This window comes from Mobula hypostoma, chromosome 10 (genome assembly GCF_963921235.1).
Source record: "Mobula hypostoma chromosome 10, sMobHyp1.1, whole genome shotgun sequence".
Classification (NCBI taxonomy): Eukaryota; Metazoa; Chordata; class Chondrichthyes; order Myliobatiformes; family Myliobatidae; genus Mobula; species Mobula hypostoma.
In genome coordinates, this window is record NC_086106.1 from 21,519,803 (window position 1) to 21,547,480 (window position 27,678).

Below are 27,678 nucleotides of genomic sequence, written 5' to 3' on the forward strand. Positions count from 1 at the left end.
CTTCTTTGCTTAAACCTCATTTATTTTTTCTTTGCTTATACCTCATTTTTTGCTTATACCTCTTTTTTTTTCTTTTTTCAGATTCTTTTAAGTTAGGTAGGTTGCCACAATCTTTGAATGAAGCTTTTATTTCGCTTATCCTTAACAAAATAGGAACACAGCTGAATGCTCTTCCAATAGACCAGTTATCCTAGTTAATATTTATGCTAAAATTCTATCCATAGGTCTGGTCCGCAATTTGGAAAATACCTTACCTTCTATGATTTCTGAAGATCAGACTGGTTTTATTAAACATCGATATTATCATTTTAATATTCGTCGATTATGAAATGTTATATATTCTCATTCTGAGGAGATATCGGAGTGAGTGATATCCTTAGATGCTGTGAAGGCTTTTGCTTGCGTTGAATGGCATGATTTATTCAAAATTGCAGAAAAAGAAATAATTTTGGGTCCAACTATCTTCAATGGATTAAATAGCAGTAATATCCGCTTCCGTTCCTTTTCTTACTAATTTCAGAATTCTAAACCATTTCAAATTCAACGAAGAACCAGGCAAGGCTGCTCTTTGAGTACTTTGCTCTTTGACCTGGCTTCAGAACTTTTAGCTACTGCTTTTTGATAATCTAATTATATCACAGTTATTTTGCGGAAGGTTACTATCCACAAAGTTCCACTCTATGTGGATGATTTATTGCTTTACATATCTAATATCCAAACTTCATTACCTTCTGTGCTTTCTTTACTCTCTTGTTTTAGTCTTTTTTTTCTGGATATCAACTGAATCGACACAATAGTGAACTTTTCCTTTGAATAATTTGCTATTAACTGATATTAACCTTCCTTTTGAAATTGTTAGAAACCAATTCACTTATTTAGGTATAACAATTACTAGGAATGTTAAATACCTACTTAAAGATTTTTTTTTCTTAATTTATTAAATGATATCAAAAGAACATTATCAACAAATCCCTTACTCACTCTTCCTTCAGTTAGTCCTGACGAAGGGTCTCGGCATGAAACGTCGACTGTACCTCTTCCTATAGATGCTGCCTGGCCTGCTGCGTTCACCAGCAACTTTTATGTGTGTTGCTTTATCAAATTGGTCGCCCCTTTCGTTATCATTAATTGTTCTAATTAATTCTATTAAAATGAATGTTTTACCTAAATTTTTATACCTCTTTCAGGCTACTCCTTTTTATTCCTAAATACTTTTTTGACTCGCTGGAGTCTATTCTATCCTTCCACATATGGTAAAATAAACGTCTTCGATTGAATAATCTCCATCTCCAGAAAGTTAAAAAGAATGGAGGTTTAGTTTTACCTAATTTTAGGTTTTATTACTTTGCAGATGATATTCAGAAACTCACGTTTTGGTTATACTGTATTAATCATTAGGACTTTTTTCGTGTAGGTTTCTTTGAAGCTAACTCGGTTAATAAATGTTGTATTATCTCTCTTTTGGGATCTTCAATTCCTTTAACCTTAAATATGATAACTGAAAACGCGGTAGTCAAAATACTTCGAGTATTTGGATACAGTTTAGAAAACACTTTGATTTATTGAGATTTTCCCTTTCTAGCTCATGTTTTAAAATTACTTTTAAGCCTTCTTTGACTGATGTAGATTTTAAACAATGGGGAGGATTGGGCATTACATGTTTCAAGGATCTGCTTGAGAATGAAGTCTTTCTTCGTTCGAACAATTTTCAACTAATTATAGTTTCCCATTTTTTTTTCTTTTTCCGGTACTTGGAAAGTAGAAAGTTACTGCATTGTCAATTTCATACATTTCCTAATAGTCCTGATAAGAACGTATTGGATGAAATTCTTAATATGAAATCATTGTATACTGGTTCAATACCCATTATTTAAGATATGTTGTTGGGAATGAGAAATTATTCTTTAAACAAAAACAAAAATCTTTGGAAAGAAGATATACAGACTTCAATATCTGAAAAAAACTAGGAATCGCATTTTTTTAATTGGTTAATACTTCATCGTTATGTGTTCGTCATTCCCTCCTAAAATTTAAGGTGCTTCGTAGGATTTATATGACCAAGGATAGGTTATCTCGTTTTTATATAGATATATCTCCCCTCTGTGATAGGTGTAACAATGGAGAAGCTTAATTTATTCATATGTTTTGGACGTGCCGAAGTATTGGAAACTTTTGGAAGGAAGTATTCCAAACTTTTTCTGTACTCTTTAAAGTAAATTTTAAGCTTAAACCTTGAACTGCCCTATTTGGTATTGTTGAGAGGAAAGATATAATTTTGAAGACATCTGATTTCCACATTCTGGCATTTATCTCTCTTTTGGATTGGAGGGTATGTTTCTTTAAATGGAAGGACATTGTTCCGCCTAATCGTGCACAGTGGCTAAGGGATGTTATGGCATCCCTAAATTGACAAAAGATTCGTTGTACAATTTCTGAATCTAAACCACATTTTCAAAATTTGTGGGGGCTGTTTTTAAATTATTTTCATAATCTTTGACCTCTCGTGAAAGTACAGAAGTTGGCTAATAGAATATTTTATTAACGGATACGTTTTTTTTTTCATTTTATTCCCAAAATGCTTTGACTTTGTTAGTGGGTGTAGATCTTTTCTTTTTTATTTCAATAGAATTGTTTATATTCTCTCACGTGACCAGCAACAATTAATATATAATTGAGTCAGGTTTCAAAACCAAACATAAACATTTATTAAACTCTGCTCAAAAACAGCGAAAAATATTCAAACGACTAACTTAACCTGAAGTTAACTTCTATACGGCAACACTGGAACAGTTCTAAAAGTGGTAAATTAGAACACAATCTTAAAGTGGTAAATTCGATCAGTCTTAATATGGTAAATTCGGAAGTCCAGTGATTTACACAGTCAATAAGAAGACTACTCTGGAAACAGATATCTTCAAGTCTTGACGTTACTGCTGATTCTGTCCAGAGGATTCACAACGAAAGAAAGAAAATGGTTTAAAGGAACCGTACTTTACCTGGCGAATGAACACTGCACAAACCTTCCTGGTATGACAGGAGTTATCTCAGCTGCTGATCACTATTTCTAAACGAAGATTCAATAAAGTGGATCCGGTATTAAACCGCCGAACGACGCCAACTTTACTCAATCCTTCAGGTTCCCATACTTTAGTAAGTTCTTCACTCTCCAGTACCAGATGACAATAGAATGTAAAACTCCAATTTAAAACGAAACTGCGTCATGAGACGAATATATAGCGTAACTGAGTAACTGACGAGTTAAAGAAGGTATCAACTGCTTAACAACAGGCGTTTTCAGTTAGATGCCTATTGAGAACATGTAATCACGTGACCTCACACTGGTGGGAAAATTACATCACCTAACCATCACAAGACCATTACATTATGCTCACAAGATACTCAACTATGTCATGGTCATAAGACAGTCACAAGATACTCACGAGGTATGTAGCAATTGAAGTATATGAATTAATCTACTCTATATGAATATCGAGTAAGGAGTTGGTAAATGTGATCAATATACTGTATCTGGTATTATTACAATTCTTATTTTGTTTTATACTATGTATTCTCTTGGACTCTGTATTCTTCTATATAGAAATCAGTAAAAATATTGGAGCAGAAAGAAAATAAAAGAAGATTTATTCTGAGGCTTCCTGGATTCGAGAATGCCTGAAGGGGAAGTTTTGAGCAAATTAGATGCTTTTATTTTGTATCAACACTGGTCACAGTCAACTTATTAGAAGTGCATAAGCTTATGAAAAGCATAGATAGAAATTTTCCTTTTTCAGCGCGGTAATGACAAACACGAGAATTCTTACCTTCATGGTGAATTTCCTGCAGATAACAGAAATAGACATTTTCTTTTGTTCACACGGAGAATAGTGAGTGACTGGAAATCCATGCCGGAGATGGTAGAAGATTCCGGAGGATTTCTTTTAACATTCGATTGCATAGACATAATGTAGACTACAAATTGAAGTTTATTGCCTTTGTATGAGGGAATGTGTGGATCGATAGTTCAATTGTTCTACATTAGTTGTACACGCAACGTGTGACGATACGTCTGCAGTGTTGGTCCCGTTTGATATTCTTTGTTTTATATTCCATGAAATGTCGAACGGTAGCGGATCCATCTTAAGGTATTTTGCGCAGGACCTGGGACAACTCTTTGTTAGCTTTTGTAAATATTGGATTCTTCATTCGCTGCTGACCTCCAAAATTAAAAAAAAACACTACGATTTATACAATAAATCAAAGGATGTTCGGGAACCAGCTTCCTGAGTTACTCAAATAATCTGTCAATATATTTGGGAAATTAATTGAACAATTAACTTTGTTTAGAAAAACTATCAGTGGCATCTCATCATACAATCTTCCCATGACTTTCGTACCAAATGACATACAGAAGAATGTGGAGGAATGTGGGTTTTGTCATTAATCACGTTCTATTCTATAGTAATATCATCTCAACATAATTTAAAAATCAGCTTCCTATGTTCCCAATAATATTTCCATCATATTTTTTTCAGGAAAATATTTGACATTGTCTTGAAATTATTCAAATAATCGGCCTGCATAGAAGATCCAAAAGAGAGATTTCCATGATGCATGATCTCGTAGAGGAATAAAATGTGGGACATGATTGTTATTCAATTTTTGAATAATTTGCTTCAAAAATAAATTTGTCGGAATTGTCCTGAACGAATGGTCCTTAAAAAGTTTATATTACAAATGGTGGGATGTTCATGTTCATTTTTGTTACATTGTAGTTTGTGTTATACCGTTGTTCGGAACTGCGTTCTTGGGGCAACTTGGCTTTAATGCAGGTGTGCAATAATCTCCTCCCCCTGCCTGTATTTGACTGAATGAGTTATTTTCTGTTTGACCCTGAAATATTAGTGCAGGATTCTCAGTATATTCTCTGCGGTCTTGGCGCTCGCATGTTTTTGTACAGCTCCTTTCGTATTTTGAAACGCTGTGTAACACACCACATTGAGGTTTTTGAGTATCCGTCTTCCTCCTGTCTATCACTGTGCTCCTAGCCGACTTATGGCACATTGGTACAAAGCCGAGTCGCTCTCTTGCAGTTTGGAGATCACAAACTTGCTGATTTTCTTGTCACGGTCGAGATAACCGAAGAAGTGTCTTTCGTTAGCATATACAGGATCCTGTTCTCCAGAAGTGTGGCTCTGAAGCAGAAGTTTAGGAGGCTCACCTTGGAACTGCCGAAACCAGTGTACCGTATATGCACACGATCCGAAGTACTTGCAGCTTAATGTAACGGCGTCTTCAGAATAGAAAGATTGTAGAGGCGGACTCTTGGACTCCAGGGATAATGGATCTAAAGGAATTAAAACGAGGGATCAGTATTATCGTTACTGTATCTGTCACCCATAAGAATAGGCGAAGGATGCACACCTGCAGGTTTCGTTGACATCGTCTCCAAAATGTTTTTAATTCCCTTGGTATTTATTCCGCCGATTGGCTGTGGTGGAGAAATAATTGGCAAACGCGGCAGGAGGAGAAAAGAAAATACTGCATTTAAATGCTCTTAAATGTGAAACTTCACGGGAGTTAATAAATAAAATATCTAATGTTTATGAAGCAATCTCCCAGAACCAGCACCCAGACTTAGAAGGATCTACCTCTTCTATTTTTTTAACATTCTATTTTTCTTTCGTTATTGCAAGGGAAAGACGAACAGGAAGAAAGATTGCTGCACTCTCTAGAAATAGGTTGCTCTTAGATCTAGCAGATTAAGAACCATGAAAGGGAATGATTTTACACATTTGGGATGAAGACCAGTGGGGCAAGTAGTACACGTTGTTTACTTTTATGCATCTCGGTGTAAATAATCCAAACCATTCGGTGCAACGCACCCCAGTGGTGTAGGAATCCAGCAGGGCCAGGGAGCATCAATGGAAAAGAGTAAACAGGCGATGCTTCGGGCAGAGTCAATTTAGCAGGATATTTATAGATGTTATCTGGCTTGCGGAATTCCTCTGGACTTTCGCGTGTGTTGTTTTGGTTTGCAGCAACTGCAGGTTATTTATTGATTCCCCGTTTGCTGCGCCAAGTCATCCTCCGTTTTACTTACAGTTCAGTCAGTTTTCATTTTTTTTTCTTGATACTACTCGCTCTACTCTTACTGCATACGGTATACATGCTGTCGTCTTAAACTGTTCCCATGCAGTCTGTCAGATGTCGCTTGCATTGCAGTTTACAAGCCGGTATAGGGCTCATTCGTAACTGGGCGTCTCCGCTGACCATTTGTATCTATATTCCCTGCATATATAGAGTTACTTTCTCGATCTTCCAATATGCCGTTTCTTTGGATGGGCTCCTTCACTTAGCACAGGACCTCCATGTGAATTTCTGTGATTCTTAATAGCGCTATATGCAGACCCAAGATCGCCTCGACTTCTGCTGCCTCCATACCTCCTATTGTTAACGCAAACAGCTGCTCTGCTTATGTGAAAGAACGTTTACCGCTCCTCCCGAAATGCATGGTTACAGAGATGCACTGTTTTTACGATAATTGTACTTTTCCTAAGACGAGGTCATGGGTGCCAATCTAAACGCATTATTCTTTATCAAGCACAACTTTATATCTTCTATCTCTGAAATCTAAATCAAACTTGATATCTGCAGCAAAACTGCCCTTGCAGAACATTGAAAAAACGGCTTTATAAGTTTGGCCTGTTCAGATACTTACCGACTGTGACGGTGACTCTGGACCCAGTTCCATCTAGATAGTCAGTGTAGTAATACACCGTGATCCGACTGTCAGTCTCAGTGTTACAAATATCTTACTCACCTCTGTGTAATTAGCAGCCGTCATTGGACAATCTGCAGCAATTCCAGGCAAGAAAAGAACTTGAAAAAACAGTATCCAACATTCCACAAACCCGCGTGAAGTTATCTTTGAAAAAGAAAACTCTGTAAACTGGAGACTTCATATTTTCCGAATGTCGGTTCCATAAACTGCAGCAAATGTTCAAGAAAAAAAATCCTCAAAGGAGCAAAGTTTAATGGAATTCAATAGATTACAGCGGGAAAGTAATCCGACGTATGAATCTATTTCCCAACTCCAGAATAGAGACTTTACCGGTTCGAAAGTCTTTTTTTGTTCGATTACCTTCCGTTGTGTGTCCCAATATCCACGGTGTTTCCAGTCAGGTTCAAATCGCAGAAAAGTACTAGGCCAGAGATAAAGGCTTCCCATTTCCATTCGAGCTTCCATGCTATTGGAGCAAGGTCCCATCTGAAGTAAGGGATTGGGAAGGGGTAAAATCGTTCTCAGGTGCTGTTTGCTAGCCAGTTTTTGGGAAAGATGGTTTTATACTTGTAAATTCAGAAGAGATAAGATCTACATTATCAATACTGAACTCCGAGTCTCAATACAAATTATACTGTATGGAACGCGGGCGAAGTGCCTCGTGGAATTTTCAGCGGATTAACTCTGCTCCTTAAGCTTTAGATGGGATAACTTACAGCGCTTTTTTTTGTGTATGGCGGGAATCCCTTTTCCAGCTCTGTGTATATTTATAGTTAACTTTGCAGAAATAGGTGGCGCTGTCCTTAACTACAAGATTCGTAATTTTCAGGGTAACTGTCATTTCTGCTTTATTTTCCGTTATAGTAAATCTTCCTCCTGTGTTGATACGTTTCCAGTCCGTTCCTTGTTGCGTTTGTTTGAAGAAATACCCATTTAAAAAATAAGTGTATGCCTGGTTATTAGTATCGAACTTGCATGTGATGGTGAGAGACTGGCATTCATTTTTCGTCACCTCTTTCGGGCTCTGGCTCACGGACTGGCAGAAGAAGTCTGCAAAATAAGAATATTGAGAAGCGAAGCAGAATTAGATGTGAAACACGCAAGCCGGCCAATACAATGAGTTCATGCAATTCTGAATCTATTTGTTAAGTTTTATATTTAACTCACACGTTGCGGACAATTTGTGATAAGTACTCACGGCGAAAGCAGAGAAACAGCGTGGCGTTCAAGAGAAAGTTCATCGTTTACCCTCCGGGTATCAGATTGTTTATATGACGGAGAGCTAGAATGCTGTGGCAGGTTATCCTTCAGAACTGGGCAGAGGCAGCTCCTCCGAATGCCGTTCTAGAGGTATGCAGTTGCAGCGCTCTTTCCGAATCACCTTTTGTGCGAGACCACGTCAGGTTTAAATAGCAATCGCTGAGGTTTTATTTCCACTGAGGTTGTTTGCAAGCTCCTCCCTTACTGTCTTAACGCCAATGGGGGTAATCCCTCGGCCTTTTAATAAATGCGAAAAAGATGGGGGAGCTGTGAAAAGGAAATTAAATATTTTACAGTTCCAGGGTGAAAAGAAATCTCGTCAAGATAACCGTGAATGACACTAGGTTTGTCAAGATATCAGCAGATAGTCTCCAGATGTCTCCAGCGATGGAGTCAAAGAGATTGAGAAAGGCGAGCAACGTGTCAGAAATGTAGCAAGTAATTTGTTGGCCGCTGTGGAAGATGGAGGCAAATTTGATGGATTTGACGATATCAGCAAGAGTACACCAGTGTAGTCGTCCATGTAGCATAGAAAGACTTGGTGGACGTTCGACCGTTACCAGTGTAGGCTAGGGACATGGACAGTTTTACGGTGGTGACGACAATAGAGGCAGAGCAGGGAAAGGGGGTGGGAAGAGGATGCGGGTTCACATGGCTTCAGTGGGTTTGTAGACTTAGGAGGAGTCGAAAGCAAAAAAACTGGTATATGTGAAAACAGCTCCTTAATGTTTTTCGGTTTTTCTGCTCTGTATTTGAGATATAATCAATGCGATAAACAAAGATTGCAGTCTGTCTAATGTCAGCAAAATGTTTTGTCCATAAATACAGCAACATCTATTGCATTATCAACAAAGCCAACTGTCAGTAAACTCACACAGCTGTGCCAAGTATGACAAGTAGTTTAACCAATGTACTTCTGTACTGGTTGGAATATATTGTCGGTCCTCCTTAATTACAAATCTTGCTCATGGACTGTGCGACACGGTATATAGCAGTCTTTATTTATTCAGTGTGTTTAGATAGTGCAGATTAAAATTGAGTATGCGGATGGATTTCCATTTATATATCAAGAAATATTCAAGGAAGTCACGCGGAGTAGCGAAATGAAGCGAAACAGCCTCTCTTATTTTTTCTCTGATATTCTTATACTATTCTCACAATATCACCCTCACTTTCACTATCAATCATCCTATCATTCTTCGTTCACGACAAGCCACTGCCGTGTTTTCAGCCATGGAAGCGGAATGAGTAACTATTCTCTTGAAGGCTGGAACAGGAACACTCGGCGAGACAGAAACTGTCGTGAGTATTTTTGTGATATCGATTGTAATCTTTTCGTGACGCCATCATTTCCTAATATGAAGTCATTTCATAAGCTTGTTGGACAGTGTTTCATTCCCGTTCATCGCGCTACAAGATCCCTACCGGGTCCTAATGCAGAACAAGTTATTCAACGATTTTCTAATCTTAATTTTTGAAAGATTAACAAATATGCGATGGAGCAAATGGCATTTGCATATTATGTGTGTCTGTGAGTAGGTGTGCATGCATCTGTGTATGTGTTTATATGTATGTGCAGCAGACTCTGGATGCCCGCTTTCAATAATATATACAGACATTAGGGAAACACGGACATGTTAAAACAATTTTTACGGCTGAAAGAAAGTGCACTCAATGAGATTCGGAAGCAGGTTCGCTTTCTTCTCGAATTATCCCAATAGTTTCCAGATGTGGCTCATATTTTTAACTGCTTCAGAGGCAAATGTAGATAAAGATTTCATAGAATACACGATATTTAAGTTTGATAACACAGTAAGACCTTAAGACATAGGAACATGCTTCTACGCCATTAAATCATGGCTGATCTTTTTTTTTTCTTCTTTTTTGCTTGCTCTGAACCTCATTTCCCGACCTTCGCCACGGAACCTTCCATTTAACGTCTAATCAAGAACCTATCAATGTCTGCATTGAGTGCAACATGCGACGTGCCTACACAGCTGCATGTGACAACACATTCCACAAATGTGCGCAGCCCTCCGGTGAATAAATTATATCGTATCCGTTAAATAGGGGCCTTGGACAATTCTGATTTGATGGAGACGGACGTGAAAGCACAGAGGACCATCTGGAGAAATTTCTGAAAATCTCGTTCGCTGCTGTCGTTACTGCCCGGGCGGGAATCTTCCGGAGGAAAGGTCTCAAAATCTGTGGTTTTGCCTGATATTGGCGACGGAGAGTGGGGTCAAACTGCTCGGGTAGAGATGGCGCACAGTACTTGGTGTCCGAGAGCTGATTCGGAGACTCGAATTTTTCGGATGACTCAGAGACGGATTGTAGTCGGGCATGGCAGGGAGAGTTTGTCTTCCTTCTCCCGTCTGCGTAGGATGTGGGGCAATTGAGAGACTTTGAACTTTTTACTGTGCTCATGGACTTCTCATTAAGTAATGGTATTGTTGCACTGATGTAACTATATGTTATAATTATGTGGTTTTGTCAGTTTTCTCAGTCTTGGTCTGTCCTGTGTTTTGTGATATCACACCGGAGGAAATATTGTATCATTTCTTAATGCATGCATCATTAAATGACAATAGTTGAGGACTGCGTGTCTTCATAGTCTAAAAAAAAAACACCCTCAACGGACTGATATTTCTCGGAATATCGGTTCTGAATGGACGCCCCTCTATCCTGAGGCGATGCCCCCTTGTTCGGGATTCTCCCAGCATGGGAAATAACTTTTCCACATTTACTCTGCGTAGGGCTTTCAATATTAAAATAAAACGTTTACATAAGATATCACCTGATTTCTCTGAATTCCAGCGAGTACACAAACAGAGCCATCAAACATTCCTGGTTTGATAACCCTTTCGTTCCTAGAATCTACAGGTTACCCATGTTGTCGAAGGGAAGGGGAGTAGGCCCGGTTTAGCTTAGCACCGGTGTCGTCGCAGAGCAATGTGTGATGAAGTGTCTTGCTCAAGGTCACAACACGCAGCCTCAGGTGAGGGTCGGGCTAAGGACTTTCTGATCACTAGACCGACACCTTAAATACTTGGCCACGTACCAACACACTTTTGAAAGGACATTTGTTATCCCTATTGTAATCCGTAGACCACCTCCCAGCCATTGTTCTGACGCCTGTGTATAACTGCGATCAGGGTTCCTTGTTGTTTTGTAGCTTCTGATCTCCACCCACAAGGATTTAACATATTCCGATTATATGTCACAAATGTACAATGATTTGTATTGATATATTCTACCCGTTTTCCTTCCATGCTTTCTGAACTATAAAGTGTAAATTAAACAGATGTTTTTTTTTCTCTGTAAAGCTGATGTAATTTCCGTTGCATACGTCAACTTGACCTGCGACGGATTTTTTTTTTTTTTTTTTAATCAGCTTAATGCCGTGGCCGTCCCACCCAGCTTTCGAATTTGTTGTTCTCTCTGCCTTTGTCTTTGGAAAATTGCAGTAGCAGATGTATATATTGTAATTGTTGAATCCACGATATCGGAGCCTGTGTTTCGACTGAGGGTTTCGCGGTCTACACAGGTATTAACATAGGGGTGATCGCGTGGAATTGCTGAGTTACAGGCACTGAGTACATTCTCCCACTCCTCTTGTTTCATAGAACCATAGAACACCACAGAACATAAAACAGTTCATGCGGCCCTTCTAGTCTGTGCTGAAACATTATTCCGTTGGTCCCATGACCTGTATCCAGTCCACAACCCTCCAGACATTTCCCATCCATGTAGCTATCGAATGTATTCTTCAAACGTAAGAGCGAGCCCGCATTTACCACGTCAGATGGCAGCTCGTTCCACACTCCCATCACTTCTCCCGAACGTCCCCCTCAACCTTTCCCCTTTCACCCTAAACACATGTCTTCTCGTATTTATCCATCCTAATCTAAATTGAAAGAATATTTTCACCTTTACTCTGTCGATATCCCTCATAATTTTGTAAACCTCTATCAAATCTTCCCCCATTCTTCTGCACTCCAAAGAATAAAGCCCAACCAGTTCAGTCTTTCCCTGAAATTCAACTCCTGAAGACTATGCTACATTCTAGTAAATCTTCTCTGCATATTTCAATCTTACAGATATTATTCCTATAATTAGGTGACCAGAACTGTACACAATACTCCAAATTTGGCCTCAGCAACGCCTTACACAACCTTCCCACAACATCCCAACTGATATATTCAATGCTTTTATTTATGAATGCCAGGATGCTAAAGGCCTCCTTTACAACCCTATCTACCTGTAACCGCACTGTCAGGGAATTTTGTATCTGAACTTCCAGATCTCTGTGTTCCTCTGCACTACTCAGTGCCCTACCATTTAATGTGTATGTCCTACCTTGATTTGTCCTTCCAAAATGTAACACCTCTCAATTGTCTGCATTAAATTCCATCTGCCACATTATGGCCCACCCCTGCAGTTTGTCAAGATCTATCTGCAAGCTTTGAAAGCCTTCCTCGTTGTCCATAACGTCTCCAATCTTAGTGTCATCAGCAAACTTGCTCGTCAAATTTACCACTTTATGATCTAGATCATTGATATAGACAATAAACAACAATGGTCCCAGCACAGATGCTTGAGGCACAGCACTAGTCACAGGCCTCCAGTCTGATTTGCAATCATCCATTACACCTCTCTTCATCCACAGCCTTTACTTTGTCCACTTTCTTGGAAACCTCCTTGAAAAACTCTACCAGATTCCTGAAACACGATCTACCACGCACAAAGCCATGCCTATTATTCTTAAATAACCCATGGCTGTCCGGTCTCTCAGAAGATCTTCCAATAATGTACCTACTACCGATGTCAGGCTCACCGGCCTGTAATTACCGGGTTTAATTTTGAGACCTTTGTTAAACAACGGAACAACATGAGCTACCCTCCAATACTGCGAGACCATACCTATGGCTAAGTACATTTAAAATATTTCTGCTAGGGCCCCATGCAATTTCATCAGTAGTTTTTCTCAAGGTCTGAGAAAATATCACATCAGGCCTGGAGGATTTATCTACCTTTATTCGCTCTAAGGCGGAAGCAACTCCTCCTCTTTAGTCTCTATATCTTTCATGACACTCTGCTTGTTTTCCTTCCTTCCATATGTGCTATGTCAGTTTCCTGAGTAAATACAAAGGGGAGAACACCTTCCCCGCGCAGCATTCTCAGCAGCACTGGTAAGGGCAGTGCAGCAATCTGAACCTGGCCCTGCTCCACAAATCCCACAAGAATGCCAAAAGATTCGAAAGTCCAAGAGCTTTATACAGTCAATTAGGAGAGACTTTCCTGAAGTAGAGATTTTCTCGAGGGCACGACGTCACTGCCCATCCCAGTCGGATTCTGCCTTGTCTGCAGGATTCACGACGACGGAAACAAAGCGGTTTGAAGGCACTGACTTTTCCCTCTGGATACTAGATACGGCACAGCCTTTTCTGCTGCTTTTAGCAGAGGCTATCTGATGCAGATCACTCTTTCTTGAACGAATTCAATCATGGTCGATTCTCTCCAAAATCACCAAACGACCCTTCAGGGTCCCGTCTTCACTCCCCTGTACTACTAAAAAGATACATCAACAAACCTGGCAGCAATTGGTTAAACGCCCGGCCAAACACTGTTGTCCTTACAAAAGGACGTACAACGCCGTTTTAAATCAGAACTGCGTCATAAGGCAAATATACAGCGGTGCGGAGTCTCTGGCTGTGGTTCTAACTGGAAAGCCAACTGCGTCACCCCTCGGGTCTCCTTTTATACCCGTGGTGAACATGTCATCACGTGACCTCCCATCGGCGGGGAAAAACTACATCAGGTGACCCCCAAAAGACCATTACATCATACTCATCAGCTACTCAATTACATCATCGTCGTAAGACAGTCACAAGATATCCACGCGGTTTGTAACACCAGAGGCCCGTCTAAAGCCACGTGTAGCCCAAGTGGCCGTACAAACAGTACGTGCCATTTAGCATGGTAAGCAAACCTGCCCATATATAGTATAATCCCACGACAAAACCGCTGTACTGCTCTGCAGCATTGCATTGCACAGGGGTACAAAAGCAGCAAAGCCAAGAAATTCCGTAATGGCGTTTTACATTTTAGCGTTGTTATTTTGATTTTACTCTGATCATATGCCGATGATATGCCCTATTTACATGATTATTAAGGGGATGGACATGCTGGAGGCAGGAAGTATGGTCCTGCTGAGGGGTCAGACCAGAACCAGATGCCACAGTTTAAGCATAAGGGGTCGGCCATTTAGAACGGAGTTGAGGAAAAAGTTTTTTTTTTCACCCAGAGAGTGGCGGATATGTGGAATGCTCTGCCCCAAAAGGCGGTGGAGGCCAAGTCTCTGGATACTTTAAAGAAAGAGATGGATAGAGCTCTTAAAGATAGCGGAATCAAAGGTTATGGGTGTAAGGCGGGAACTGGATACTAATTGTGGATGGTCAGCCATGATCGCGTGAGTGGCGGTACTGGCTCGAGGGGCCGAATGGCCCACACTTGCACCTATTGTCTATTGTCTATTACTAATGGTAAGACTCCTGGCAGTGTAGAGAATCGGAGGGATCTTGGGGTCCGCCTCCGTAGGACTCTCAAAGCAGCTGCGCAGGTTGACTCTAAGGTTCAGATGCCATACCGTGTTTTGGCCTTCATCAACCGTGGAACTGAATTTAGGAGCAGAGAGATAATGTTCCACTTATATGGGACGCTGCTCAGACCCCACTTGGAGCACTGTGTCCAGTTCTGATCGACTCACTACAGGAAGAATGTATAAACCATAGTTACGATGTATTGGAGATTTGCTTGGATTGGAGAGCATGCCTTATGGAAGCAGATTGAGTGAACCGGGCCTTTTCTCCTTGGAACGACGGAGGATGAGAGGTCTCCTGATAGAGGTGTATAAGATGATGAGAGACTTTGATCGTGTGGGTAGACAGATGGTTTTTCCCAGGGCTGAAATGGTTGCTACAAAAGGGCACATGTTTAAGGTGCCTGGGAGTAGGTACAGAGGAGACGTCAGAGGAAGTCTTTCCTACGCAGAGAGTGGTGAGTGCGTGAAATGGGCTGCCGGCAACGGTGTTGGAGGCTGATACAAAAGGGTCTTTTAAGATACTTTTGGATAGGTACGTGGAGCTTAGAAAAAGTAGAGGGCTATGTGTAACTCTTGTAATTTTACGGTAGATGCATGTTCGGCACAACTTTGAGGGCCGAAGAGCCTGTATTGTGCGGTAGGTTTTCTATGTTTGCATGTTTCTAATGACGTGGGTGTGAAAGTAGAGACAGTACATAAAGGTTGGTGGCATTGTGTACCGATTAGAAAGTTGTCCAATGATGCGACGGGTCAGAGAAAGGGTGGAGGTTTGGGTGGAGAAATGAAAAAAAAAAACGTTTCAAACGAAAAAGAAAGTGTGAAATTACGAACATTTGAAAATAGAACTTAACGACTGATTACAATGTTACTTGAGGATTCTTAGGCGTCCACTGGTACAGAGGGATTTCGGCATCTGCGGCAGTGGATCCATTATTCCTGGCAATCAAGTTTATCTGAGAAATATTATGTTGTGCTGTCCTTCATTGGACTGGATGTTGATTTTGGATGCCACGAATAGGTACTATACCTCTGCTGAGATCCAATGAGATATCACTCAAAGAAGTGTATTATTTTCTGTCCTGCTCGTTATAGAGAGAATGTGTAATTCTCCGTTTACGGTGAATTTCCTGCAGATAACAGAAATAGAGATTTTTGTTTTTTTTTCAAACGGAGAATGGTGGGTGACTGGAAATCCATGCCGGAGATGATAGAAGAATAATGAAGATTTCTTTCAAAAATACTTTTTATATAGATGTAATGTATACAATAAATTGAAGTTTATTGACTTTGTATGAGGGAATGTTTGGTTACGTAGTTCAGTTGTTCTAAATTAGTGGGAACCGCAACGTGTGACGATGAGTCTGTAGTGTGTTGTTGCGTTTGATATTCTTTGTTTTATGTTCCATAAGATGTCGAACGGCAGATGACCCATCGTTTTATAATTCGCTACCTCCAGCAGTTTTAGTTTTATCATCATTTTGTTCTTTTTGTCAAGTTATGGAAATTTCATCATTTGTAAGTGTTTTTAAGCTATTTTGTGCAGGAATTGCGGGAACCCTGTGCTGGGTTTTGTAAATATGGGAATATTCATTCGCTGCTGACCTCCAAAAAAAAAGAACGACCATTTATACAATGACTCAGAGGAAGTTCCGCAAAGAGCACCCTGAGTTGCTCAAATACTCTGTGAATAAAGGAAAGGTCCGTTGCATCCGGAGTTTCTCCGAGTGGTTGAAAATATCCGTCCAGGCCTCTCTGACTTAGTAGGGAACCGCATACAAAGCAAGTTACAGCAGTGGTTTGCCATTGCTTTCTGCCGGATGAGTTTCCAAAGAGATTACCAGCTCCTAAACCAGCACGGATGAAAAGCGTGCAGGACAGACGGCTGGATTCGAACTCGGGACCTTTCATCCCGATGTCCGACGCTGATGTCACTACGCCACCTGCAAAATATATGGAACAATTACCTGTGTTTTGAATATTTATCGTTAGCATCTCATCACGCAATCTTCCCATGTCTTTCCTGTCAAATTACATACCTTGGAATGTGGAGGATTGGGGTTCTGTAGTCATTAGTCATGCTCTACACCATATTAATATCATCTCAACATAATAAACCCGCTTCCTATGTTCCCAATAATCTGTGCATGATACATTTCAGGAAAATGCATGGAATTGTTTTGAAATTATTCAAATAATCAGTCTGAACAGAAGATCTAAAAGAGATATTTCTATGGATGCATAATCTCGTAGAAAATGAAAATGACAGACACTTTAAAAATTACGTTACAAATGGTGGGATATTCAGTTCATTTAGTCTAACATTTTAGTGTGTCTTATACCGCTGTTCGGTTCTGCGTTCGTGCGGCAACCTGACTTTAACACAGGCGTGTAATAATCTCCTCCCCTGCCTGTAAGTGACTAAATGATTTTTTTTTCCATTCATATTTCCCAGTCTGTTTTTTTTCTGCGTATCTCAATACAGTTGAGGTACATTAAAAACAAAAGTTCCTCGAGTCTCCAATCGTGGAGCGAATGCTCACCACAATATACCTGTTCCAGTCCGGCTGCCGGATGATACATTCGGAACCGAAAGACTCCGAAAATGTCTGCATGTAAATAGCACTTAAATTCCACCATTGACTGATGGCGCGAAAACTATCGAATGGACTTCAGCTGAAGATGAAGTATAAGGATTTGACGTTGCACCTGTTCGAACCTGAAACATTAGTGCAATATTCTCAGTCTTTTTACTTCGGTCTTGGAGCTCGCATGTTTTTGTACAGCTCCTTTCGTCTTTTGAAACGCTGTGTAATCCACCACATTGAGGTTTTTGCGCATCTCGCTTCCTCCTGTCTATCACTGTGCTCCTCGCCGACTTATGGCACATTGGTACAAAGCCGAGTCGCTTACTTGCAGTTTTGAGATCAGTAACTTGCTGATTTTCTGCTCACGATCAAGAGAACTGAAGAAGTGTCTTTCGGTAGCATTTTCCTGATCCTGTTCTCCAGAAGTGTGGCCCTGGAGCAGAAGTTTTGGAGGCTTTGCTTTGAACTGCCGGAACCAGTGTACCGTATATGTACAAAATCCGAAATATTTGCAGCTTAATGTGACGTCGTCTTCAGAATTAGAAGATTGTAGAGGCGGACTCTGGGACACCAGGGATAATGGATCTGAGGGAAATTAAAAGAGGCAACACTATTACTTTACTATCGTTGCTGGACAGGGCACCCGTAGGAATAAGTGAAGGACGCACACCTGCTGGTTTCGTTGACAGTGTCTCCAGAATGCTTTCATTGCACTAGGCAATTTTTCCGACGACTTAATTTTGTGGAGAACTAATTATCCGATGGTGCAGGAGGAAAACAATGAAATGACCACATTTAAATGCTGGAAAATGTGAAACTTCACGGGAATTAATCAATAAAACATATAATGTTTATGAAACAATCTCCCAGAGCAGGCACCCAGAGAGATGGGGGATGTTCCTGTTCTATTTTGTAGCATTCTGTTTTTTTTTTTTTTGTTTTGTTTTTTTCGCTACCGTAAGGGAAAGATGAACATGAAGAAAGATTACTGTACTCTCTGGAAATATTCTGCTCTTCGATTTAGTAGATTAATAGCCATGAGCCGGGAATTATTTGCAATCTTGGGATGCAGACCTGTGGGGCAAGTACTGCACGTTGTTTAATTTGATACATCTCGGTGTAAATAAATCCTAACCATTTGGTACAATGCACCCCAATGCTGCAGGAGCCCAGCAGCGCGGAGCGTCTATGGAAAAGAATGCACAGGTGATGCACTGGGCAGAGTCAAATTATCAGGATATTCATAGATGTTATTTGGCTTGCGGTGTTCCTGTAGACTTTCTCGTGTGTTGGTTTGGTTTCCAGCATCTGCAGATTTTCTCTTGTTTCCCCAATCGTTGTGCCAAGTCATCCTCTGTTTTACTTACAATTCAGTCAGTTTTCATTTTTTATTTTATTTTTTGATACTGATTGTTCTACTTTTACTGCATATGGTACATATGCTGTCATCTTAAAATGTTCTCACACAAGCTGAGAGATGTCGCTTGCATTGCAGTTTACACGCGGGTGTCAGGCTCATTCGTAACTGGGCGTCTCCGCTGACTATTTGTGTCTATAGTTCCTCCATAATATGAAGTTACTTTCTCAATCTTTCAACATGCAGATTCTCTGTACCGGCACCAGCTCTTAGCACAGAATTTCCGTGTAAATTCCTGTCCTACTTGATAGAGCAATGTGCAGACAAAAGATCAGCATTTCCTCTTCTGCCCCCAAACCTCCTACGAGTAACACAGAAGGCTACCCGCATATGTCAATTAACCATTGCCGCTTCTCCCGAAATGCATGGCTACAGAGAAGCGCTGTCCTTACAATAATTGTACCTTTTCTAAGACGGGGTCATGGTTCCCAATCTAAAGGCGTTATTCTTTGTCAAGCAGAACGTTATAGCTTCTATCTCTAGTAATCTCAAACTTGATATCTTCAGCGAAACTGCCCTTGCAAGATTATTGAAGAAAAGGCTTTATAAATTTGGCCTGTTCAGATACTTACCGACTGTGACAGTGACTTTGGACCCGGTTCCATCAAGGTAGCGAGTGTCGTAATTCACCGTGATCCATCTGACAGTCTCACTGTTACAAGAATCATCCTCACCTTTGTGTAATCATCAGTAGTTCTTGGACAGTCTACAATAGTTCCAGATTTCTAGAACATGCAAAACACAGCATCCAGTGTTCCACAACCCCCCGTGAATTTACCTTTGAAAAAGAAAACCCTGTAAACTGGACACTTCGTATTTTCCGAATGTCGGTTCCTTCAACGGCAGCAAGTGCCAAAAAAAAAAAAAAAAAATCTGAAGGGGCAAAGTATAGTGGGATTCACCAGATCACAGAGTGAAAATAATTCAATATATAATTCTATTTTCCCGACTCCAAAATAGATAATTTATCTGGGCAGAAGTTTCTTGTTCGATTACCCTCCGTTGTGTGTTCCATACCCACGGTGTTTCAAGTCAGGTCCAAATCGCAGAACAGGACTGGGCCGGCGATAAAGTCTTCCCAACTACTATTCCAGCTTCCATGTTATTGGAGCAAGATCCCGTCTTAAGTAAGGGATTGGGGAGGGGGGGGGGGATCGTTCTCAGTTGCTGCTTGCTACCCAGTTTTTGGGAAAGATGGTTTTATGCATGCAAACTCAGTGAGATAAGAACTACAGTATGAACACTGAACTTCCAGTCTCATTACAAACTCTATTGAATGGAACGCAGGCGAAGTGCCTACTGGAATTATCAGCAGATTAACTCCGCTCCTTAAGGTGTAGATGGGATAATTTACAACGCTTATTTGTGTACGGCGGGAATCGCTTTCCCAGCTCTGTGTATATTTATATTCAACTTTACAGAAATAGGTGGCGCTGTCCATAACTACGAGATTCGTAATTTTCAAGGTAACTGTCATCTCTGCTTTATTTTCTGTTATACTATATCTTCCTCCTGTGTAGATACGCTCCCAGTCCGTCCTTTGCTGCGTATATTTGAAGAAATGCCCAGTTACAAAATGATTGTATTTCTGCTGATCAGGACGGAACTTGCATGTGATGGTAAGGGACTGGCATTCATTTCTTGTTACCACTGTCGGGCTCTGGGTCACGGACTGGCAGAAGAAGTCTGGAAAATAAGAAAATGGAGATGAAAAGCGTAATTAGACGCGAAACACGCAAGACGGCTGATACAATGAGTTCATGAATTTCTGAATTTACTTGTTCAGTTTTATATTTTACTCGCACATTGCGGAAAATTGTGACCAGTACTCACGGCGAAAGCAAAGACACAGCGTGACATTCAAGAGAAAGTTCATCGTTTCGTCTCCGGGTGTCAGATGGTGTACATGACGGAGAGCTAGAATGCTGTGGCAGGGTATTCTTCAGAACTGGGCAGAGACAACTCCTCCAGTTGCTGTTCTGGAGTTATGCAATTGCTGCGCTGTTTCAGATTTACCTCTTGTGGGAGAAAACGTCATAATTTAATGAGCAATAGCTGAGATTCCGTCTCCACTCAGGTTGTTTGCAAGCTCCTCCCTTACTATTTTAACGCCAATAGGGGTAGTGTCTCGTCCTCTGAATAAATAAGAAAAGATGGGGGAGGTGCGAAAAGGAAATTGAATATTTTACAGTCCAGGGTGAAAGGAAATCTCGTCAAGATAACTGTGAGCGTCAGCAGGTTTGTAAAGATATCTGCAGATGGTTTCCAGATGTCTCCAGGAATGGTGGCAAAGAGATTGAAAACGGCAAGCAACGTGTCAGAAATGCACAATAATTTGTTGACTGCTGTGGAGGATGGAGACAAAGTTGATGACATTGAACATATCAGCAAGGGTGCACCAGTGCAGTCGTCCATGTAGCACAGAAAGAGTTGAGGGTCGTTGGACCGTTACCAGTGTAAGCTAGGAATATTGACATGTTTACGGAGGTAACGAGAATAAAGGCAGAGCAGGGAAAGGGAGTGGGGGGAGCATGCAGCTTCATATGGCTATCAGTGGGTTTGTAGAGTTAGGAGGAGTCGAAAGCAAAAAAAACTGGGGTGTGTGTGTGAAAAACAGCTCTTCAATGTTGTTCGGTTTTTATGCTCTTTATTTGAGATGTAATGGTTGCGATTAACTAAGACTGCGGTGTGACCAATTTCGCCGAAATGTTTTCTCCATAGAGACAGCAACATCACTTGCATTATCAACAAAGCCAACTGTTCGTAAGCTCACTCAGCTCTCCTCACTATGACAAGCAGTTTAACCCATGTACTTCTGCACTGGTCCGAGTATGTTGTCCGTTCACCTCAATAACAAATATTGCTCAAGGACTGTGGGGCAATTATACCACAGTCTTTATTTTTCAGCTTGATAGATGGTGCTGATTAAAATGCAGTGCGTGAATGAATTTGCATTTTTATTTCAACAAATATCCAAGGAAGTCATGCAGAGTAGCGAAGTGAAGCGAAACAGCCTCTCTGTCTCTTTTTCTCTGACATCGTTATCATATGTACACAATATCACTCTAACGGTCACTATGACTCACTCCGTCACTCTCCCTTCCCTATAAGCTACTGTCATGTTTTGAGTCATGGAAGCGGAAGGAGCAACTATTCTCTTGAAGTCTGGAAAAGGAACTCATCACGAGATAGAAACTATCGGGTGTAATTTATTGCTATCGACTGTAATGTTTTCGTGATGCCTTCATTTCCTAATACAGATATATCATGTCATTTCCTATGCTTGTTGGACAGTGTTTCTTTCCCGTTCATCAGCGCTACAAGGTGTCTACCGGGGACTCATGCACAACACGTTTATCAACGAATTTCCAATCTTAATTTTTGAAATATTAACAAATATGCGAGGGAACAAATGTTCTTTGCATATTGTGTATGTCTGTGAGTAGGTACATATGCATCTGTGTATATGTGTACGTGTCTGTGTATGCGTGTATATGTTTGTATGTATGTCTGTGTGTGTGTGCTGCAGTCTCTGGATGCTCATTTTCAATGGTATGTTCAGATAATAAGGAAATACTGAAATATAAAAACAATTCTTCTGGCTGACAGAAAGTGCACTCACTGAGATTTGGAAGCAGTTTCGCTTTCTTCTCGAATTATACCAGTAGTTTCCAGATGTGGCTATTATTTTTAACCGCTTCAGAGGCAAAGGTAGAATAAAGAGTTCATAAAATACATGGCATTTAAATTGGATAGAGGAAGAAGAGAATAAGACCTGGGAACAGCCTGCTCCGCCATTAAATCATGGCTGATTTTTTTTTTGCTTCCTATCAACCTCATTTCACGGCCATTTCCCCGGAACATTCCATGTCACGTCTAATCAAAAACCTATCAATCTCTGCCTTGAGTGCACCAAACGACCTGCCTCCACAGCTGAATGTGGCAACAAATTCCACAAATTCACCACCCTCTGCCGATTGATATTTCTCGGAGCCTCTGTCATTAATGGACGGCCGTCTATCCTAAGGCTGTGTCTCCTTGTCCCAGAATCTCCCAGAATCCTATCCACATCTACTCTGCGTAGGCTTTTGAATATGCAAAAAGTTTAAATTAGATCCCCCCTCATCTCTCTAAATTCCATCGAGTACAGAGCCAGAACCATCAAACATGCATCGTATGATAACCCTTTCATTCCTGCAATCATCCCTGTGTACCTACTCTAGACACGCTCCAATGCCAGCATATATTTTCTAAGATGGAGACCTCAAAACTGCTTACAATACTGAGGATGAGGCCTCACCAGTGCCTTCTACAAGCTCAGCATGACAACTCTTGTGTTCTAGTCCTCTTGAAATGAATCCTAACATTACAGTTGCCTTCCTTACCCCCGACTCAACCTGCAAATTAACTTTTAGCGTGTTCTGCACAAGAGCTCCCAAATCCTTTTGCATCTCAGATTTTTGGATTTCCTCCCCGTTTACAAAATTGTTCGCACATTTATTTGTACTACCAAATTACATGACCATGCATTGTCCAACATTATTTTTCATTTGCCACTATCTTGCCCATTCTTCTAATCTGTCTAAGTCTTTCTGCATCCTACGTATTTTCTCAAAACTACACGCCGCTGCACCAATCTTCGCATCGTCTGTAAACATAGCGACAAAGCCATCTATTTCATCATCTAAATCATTTATATATAGCATAAAAAACCGGTCGGAACACCGATCCCTGCAGAACACCACTTGTCACTGACATCCAACCAGAAAAGGATCCTTATTCCCACTCGCTGCCTCCTACCAAGCAGCCAATGCTCTACTGATGTCAGGACCTTTCCTGTAATGCCATGGGCTCTTACATTGGTAAGCAGCCTCCTGCGTGGCACATTGTCAATGACCTTCTGAAAGTGTAAATATACAACAACTCCTAAATCCCTTTATCTGTTGTACTTGTAATCAGGTAAAATATTTACAACAGGTTTGTTAAGCAACTTTGTCTCTTGAGGAAACAATGCTGACATTTTTATATCTTGTCCTGTGTGATCAAGTACTCAATCACCTCAATTGACTTAACAATTGACTCTAACATCTTCCAAATAACTGAGTACAGGATAAATGTTCTATACTTTCTTTCTATCTGCCTTTCTCATCTCAATTTTGTAGTCATCTGGCAATGCCAGAGACCAAAGATGTTTAATCAATCATTGCTAACGCCGAAACAAGTTGGAACGCTATCTCTGTCAGAACCTTTGGTGCAATTCATCGGGTCCGGGTGACTTATGCACTTTTTGTCTTCCAACGATTTGAGCACATACTCCCTTTTAACAGTATCTGCACCCACTTCTCTTCTTTCAAACACTGCAAAATCTGACACACGGCTCGTGTCTTCCACAGAGAAGACTGATGAAAAAATACTCATGCAATTCATCTCCCATCTCCTTCTCCCATTTTATTATTTTTCCTGCCTCATTTTCCAGTGGACAGGTATCCACTGTCAGCTCTATTTTACTTTTTTAACATACTTGAAAAAGCTTTTTCCATCGACCTTAATCTTACCTGCCGGCTTGCATTCATATTTCAACGTTTTCATTCTAATGATTCTTTTAGTTGTTCTCTACAGTTTGAGAAAAAAAGAATCGTCCATCTTCCCACTGTTATTTTCTTTGGTGGACTCCCTGTCTTTTATTTTTACATTAGATTTTACATTCCTTTTCAGCCATGGTTGTAGTATTTTGCCCTTCTAAGTATTTCTGAAATTTTAGATTACACATGCCCTGCATCTTCCTCTTGTTTGCCAATAAATGCACGGCATTGCTGCTCTGCTGATATTCCTGCCACAAGATCCCTCCAGTTAGTTTATCGAACTCCTCTCTCATACAACTATAACTTCCCTTACTCCACTGAAATACAGCTACGTCAGACTTTACTTTCTCTCGATCAAGTTTCTAATTGTGGTCACTGGTTCCGAAAGAGTATTTTAATTTAAGCTTCCTGATCGTGCCGGTTCATTACATGACACCCATCCTAGTATAGGTGATCCCCTAATAGGCTCAACGAGAAACTGCTCTATAAACCCATCTCTCAGGTATTCAACAAACTCATTCTCTTGAGTTCCTTTGCCAACCTTATTTTCCCAATCGACATGCATATTAAAATCTCAAATGACTATCATATAACTGCCCTTTTGAAACGTCGTTTCCGTTCTGTACTGTACTGTGTGGCTCAACTGCCAGCCACTGTTGTGAGGCCTGTATAAAACATCGATCAGGGTCTTTTTTTTGTCTTGTAGTTTCTTAACTCTACCCACAAGGATTTAACATATTCCGATCCTATGTCACAAATTTCTGCTGATTTGTACTGATATATTCTACGGATTTTCCATATCATGCCTTCTGAACTATACAGTACCGATTAAACAGTTGTTGTTGTTATTATTTAAATTATTATTATTTCTCTGTAAAGTTGGTGTAATTTCCGCTGCGTACGTCATGCACATAAAATTTCTAATCAGCTTAATCACGTGGCCGTCCCACCCAACTTTTGAGTCTGTTGTTCTGGATGTCTCCACCTAACCTGCCTTTTTCTTTGGAAAATTGCAGTATCAGGTCATGGACTGTAATGGTTGGACACCAGAATAACAATAGATCCACGATATTGGAGCGTCTGTTTCGAATGAGGGTTTCATGGTCTATAGAGTTATTGACATAGGGGTCATCGCATGGAATTGCTGAGTTACAGACATTGAGAACATTATCCCACTCTTCTTATTTAATGTCACTTCTGCTGAGGAATTCCTTGTAGTAAAGGTGTAAATCTTCATGAATTATATCAGCGAATTAGTTGCTGGTGGCGTGGTTTTGGGAAAGTGATATTGATGGCGTAAAAGTCCTTGTTTTAAAACAAATCTCAATCTTGAAGATACAGTGGAACACTCCGAGCCTTTTTTTTTTGATGTGTGACATTATTTCTTGCTACACTACCACGTTGAAAGCCAACACTGCAAACCCAGTTGTTTTTTTGTTGGAGGCAGCGCCACTCGTACACTGTACAGTATTTAAGTCGCGCTATAGAAAAGAGCGTAATCAGAAACAAAAATAGCAACGACCCAATCTTTGCAACATTTCGTAAAACTGGTTGGAGTGCTGCACTGACAATTCGCACTACTGAGAATTATGGCTTCGCCCTGCCTCTCAATGCAATGAACTCCACACTCATGGAATGTGCACGGTTATGTACTTGCAGCGAATTCTGGGAATATACTGGGTTATTTTCGAGATGTGATGTTTGTTTCAAGTTGCCAAAAATGCACCATGCAGCGCGTTTTCTTTTCCTTCAGTACTGCAACTCTCAAAAATAATTTTGCATAGGAAGGATTTGTCTACTCATTTCGTGTATTAATCATTATTTAATAACACAGGTGCTTCTAATTTTGCATCTTCTCGAAATTCATTGCTAAGCTCCAAATCCTGGACCTCCATACATCTGTGTGCAAACTATTGATTTTCTCACTTGCTGACACCAGCCGGTACGGATTTGCATCAGATCTCTTCTACACTCCCTATCACCAGCAGTGCACCACAAGTCTTTGCGTTTGGCTTGTTGTTTTACCAATTATTTTACACGAAATGATTGCATGGCTAAGTGTTTCAGGAATTTCGTATTTAAGACAACTGATGAAGCCACTTGGGTCTGTCAAACTAAACGTAAGCATGAATCAGCAGGTAAAAGAGCAATTGAAATTTTGTTTGAATAGTGCCAGGACTACCAGGTCGTGTTCAGTTGAAGAAACCCATAGTCCATGAGAAAGTCCTCATTACTGAATCCAAGGTACGCAGCTACACACACAAATGCTGGAAGAACACCGCAAGTCACGCAACATCTATGAAAAAGTGTATAACAAAATTCTCGAAGAAATCAGCGAGCCAGGCATCATCTATGAAAAAAAAAATACTTGGCGTTTCAGGCCGAAGTCGTTCGGCAGGACAGATGAAGAAAATGCTGAGGAGGTTATTTGAGAGGTAAGGGGATAGAAGGGAGAAACAGCAGGCGATTGGTGAAACTTGGAGCGGGACGGATGAAGCAAAGAGCTAGGAAATTGACTGGTGGAAGAATGTCAAGGCCCTGAAAAAAAAGTAAAAAGGTGGGTGATGTGGTGGTGCACCAGATGGAAGCGATGGGCGGGCCAAGAGACACAAGGGGAGGGGAAAAAAGGGATGGGAAATGGCGAAGTGCGGCGGGCGAAGACATTACTGCAATTATGATAAATCGATGTTCATGCCATGAAGTTGGAGGCTAGCCAAAAGGAATGTAAGGTGCTGTTCTTCCAATTAAAGTGTGGCCTGATCAAGTCAGCGGAACAGTCGATGGATGGACATATCGGAATGCCATATACGTGCAGAACTAAAAAGCCGAACATTCAACTGACACTTAGGTAATTGTGAGGATGGTCCCTCCTATATCTGGAGCATCCTTTTGTAATGGTACTTTAGCAATCTTCGGGACCTCAGTGTGAAGATAAGCCCGTGATGAGAAAGTAAAGTTAAAAAGTCTCTTGCACGTGCTATTCTTATACCCCCGGGTCACCATGAACAGAACACAACTGCCATAGCGAACAAGGAAACCAAAGGGAAATATGTGCTTCAAACATCAAAATGATAAACCAATCAACAACCGCCACAGTAGCAGCGGCTTTAAACCGGCAAGTAATATAACGTTTACGTTACAGTTCATGAATAAACTTGAAAGACAGACAGAAGTGATTATCTTGTACAGGTAGCAATTGCATTTCGCTCGATGCTGGTACATAGTTCACTCGGCTGACGCAGTCCTGAGCATCATAAAAAAAGGACTGTGGGAAAGGAGGAGCTTTTTTGTCAAATTCCATATCAAAACATATCATGTCCATACTTTTTTTTTCAAAATCGACTTTGAAACCTATTACCTCCTCTACCTCGGATGCATTGCCAGAAATGGTGTTTGAGGATGATAAAACATAGACATTGACATTCTTCTGGATAAAGATTTTACCTCCT

At 40.6% G+C, this 27,678-nt stretch overlaps 1 protein-coding gene and 1 gene segment (V, D, J or C); both read right to left on the reverse strand.

Annotated features, from left to right (window-relative positions):
• Positions 1–5,030: 5,030 nt before the first annotated feature.
• On the reverse strand, positions 5,031–7,246 carry LOC134352441 (T cell receptor alpha variable 12-2-like). The segment is given in 3 exon segments: positions 5,031–5,344; positions 6,719–6,794; positions 7,112–7,246. Coding segments are annotated over 3 exon segments (525 nt in total).
• Positions 7,247–17,501: 10,255 nt separating this feature from the next.
• On the reverse strand, positions 17,502–20,585 carry LOC134352442 (uncharacterized). Its single transcript, XM_063059737.1, has 4 exons — positions 20,481–20,585; positions 20,037–20,333; positions 19,220–19,282; positions 17,502–17,815 (listed from the first exon to the last, which is right to left on the reverse strand). Exons 1-4 carry the CDS (start codon positions 20,521–20,523, stop codon positions 17,502–17,504), a joined length of 717 nt encoding a protein of 238 aa, XP_062915807.1. The 5' UTR covers positions 20,524–20,585.
• Positions 20,586–27,678: the final 7,093 nt, after the last annotated feature.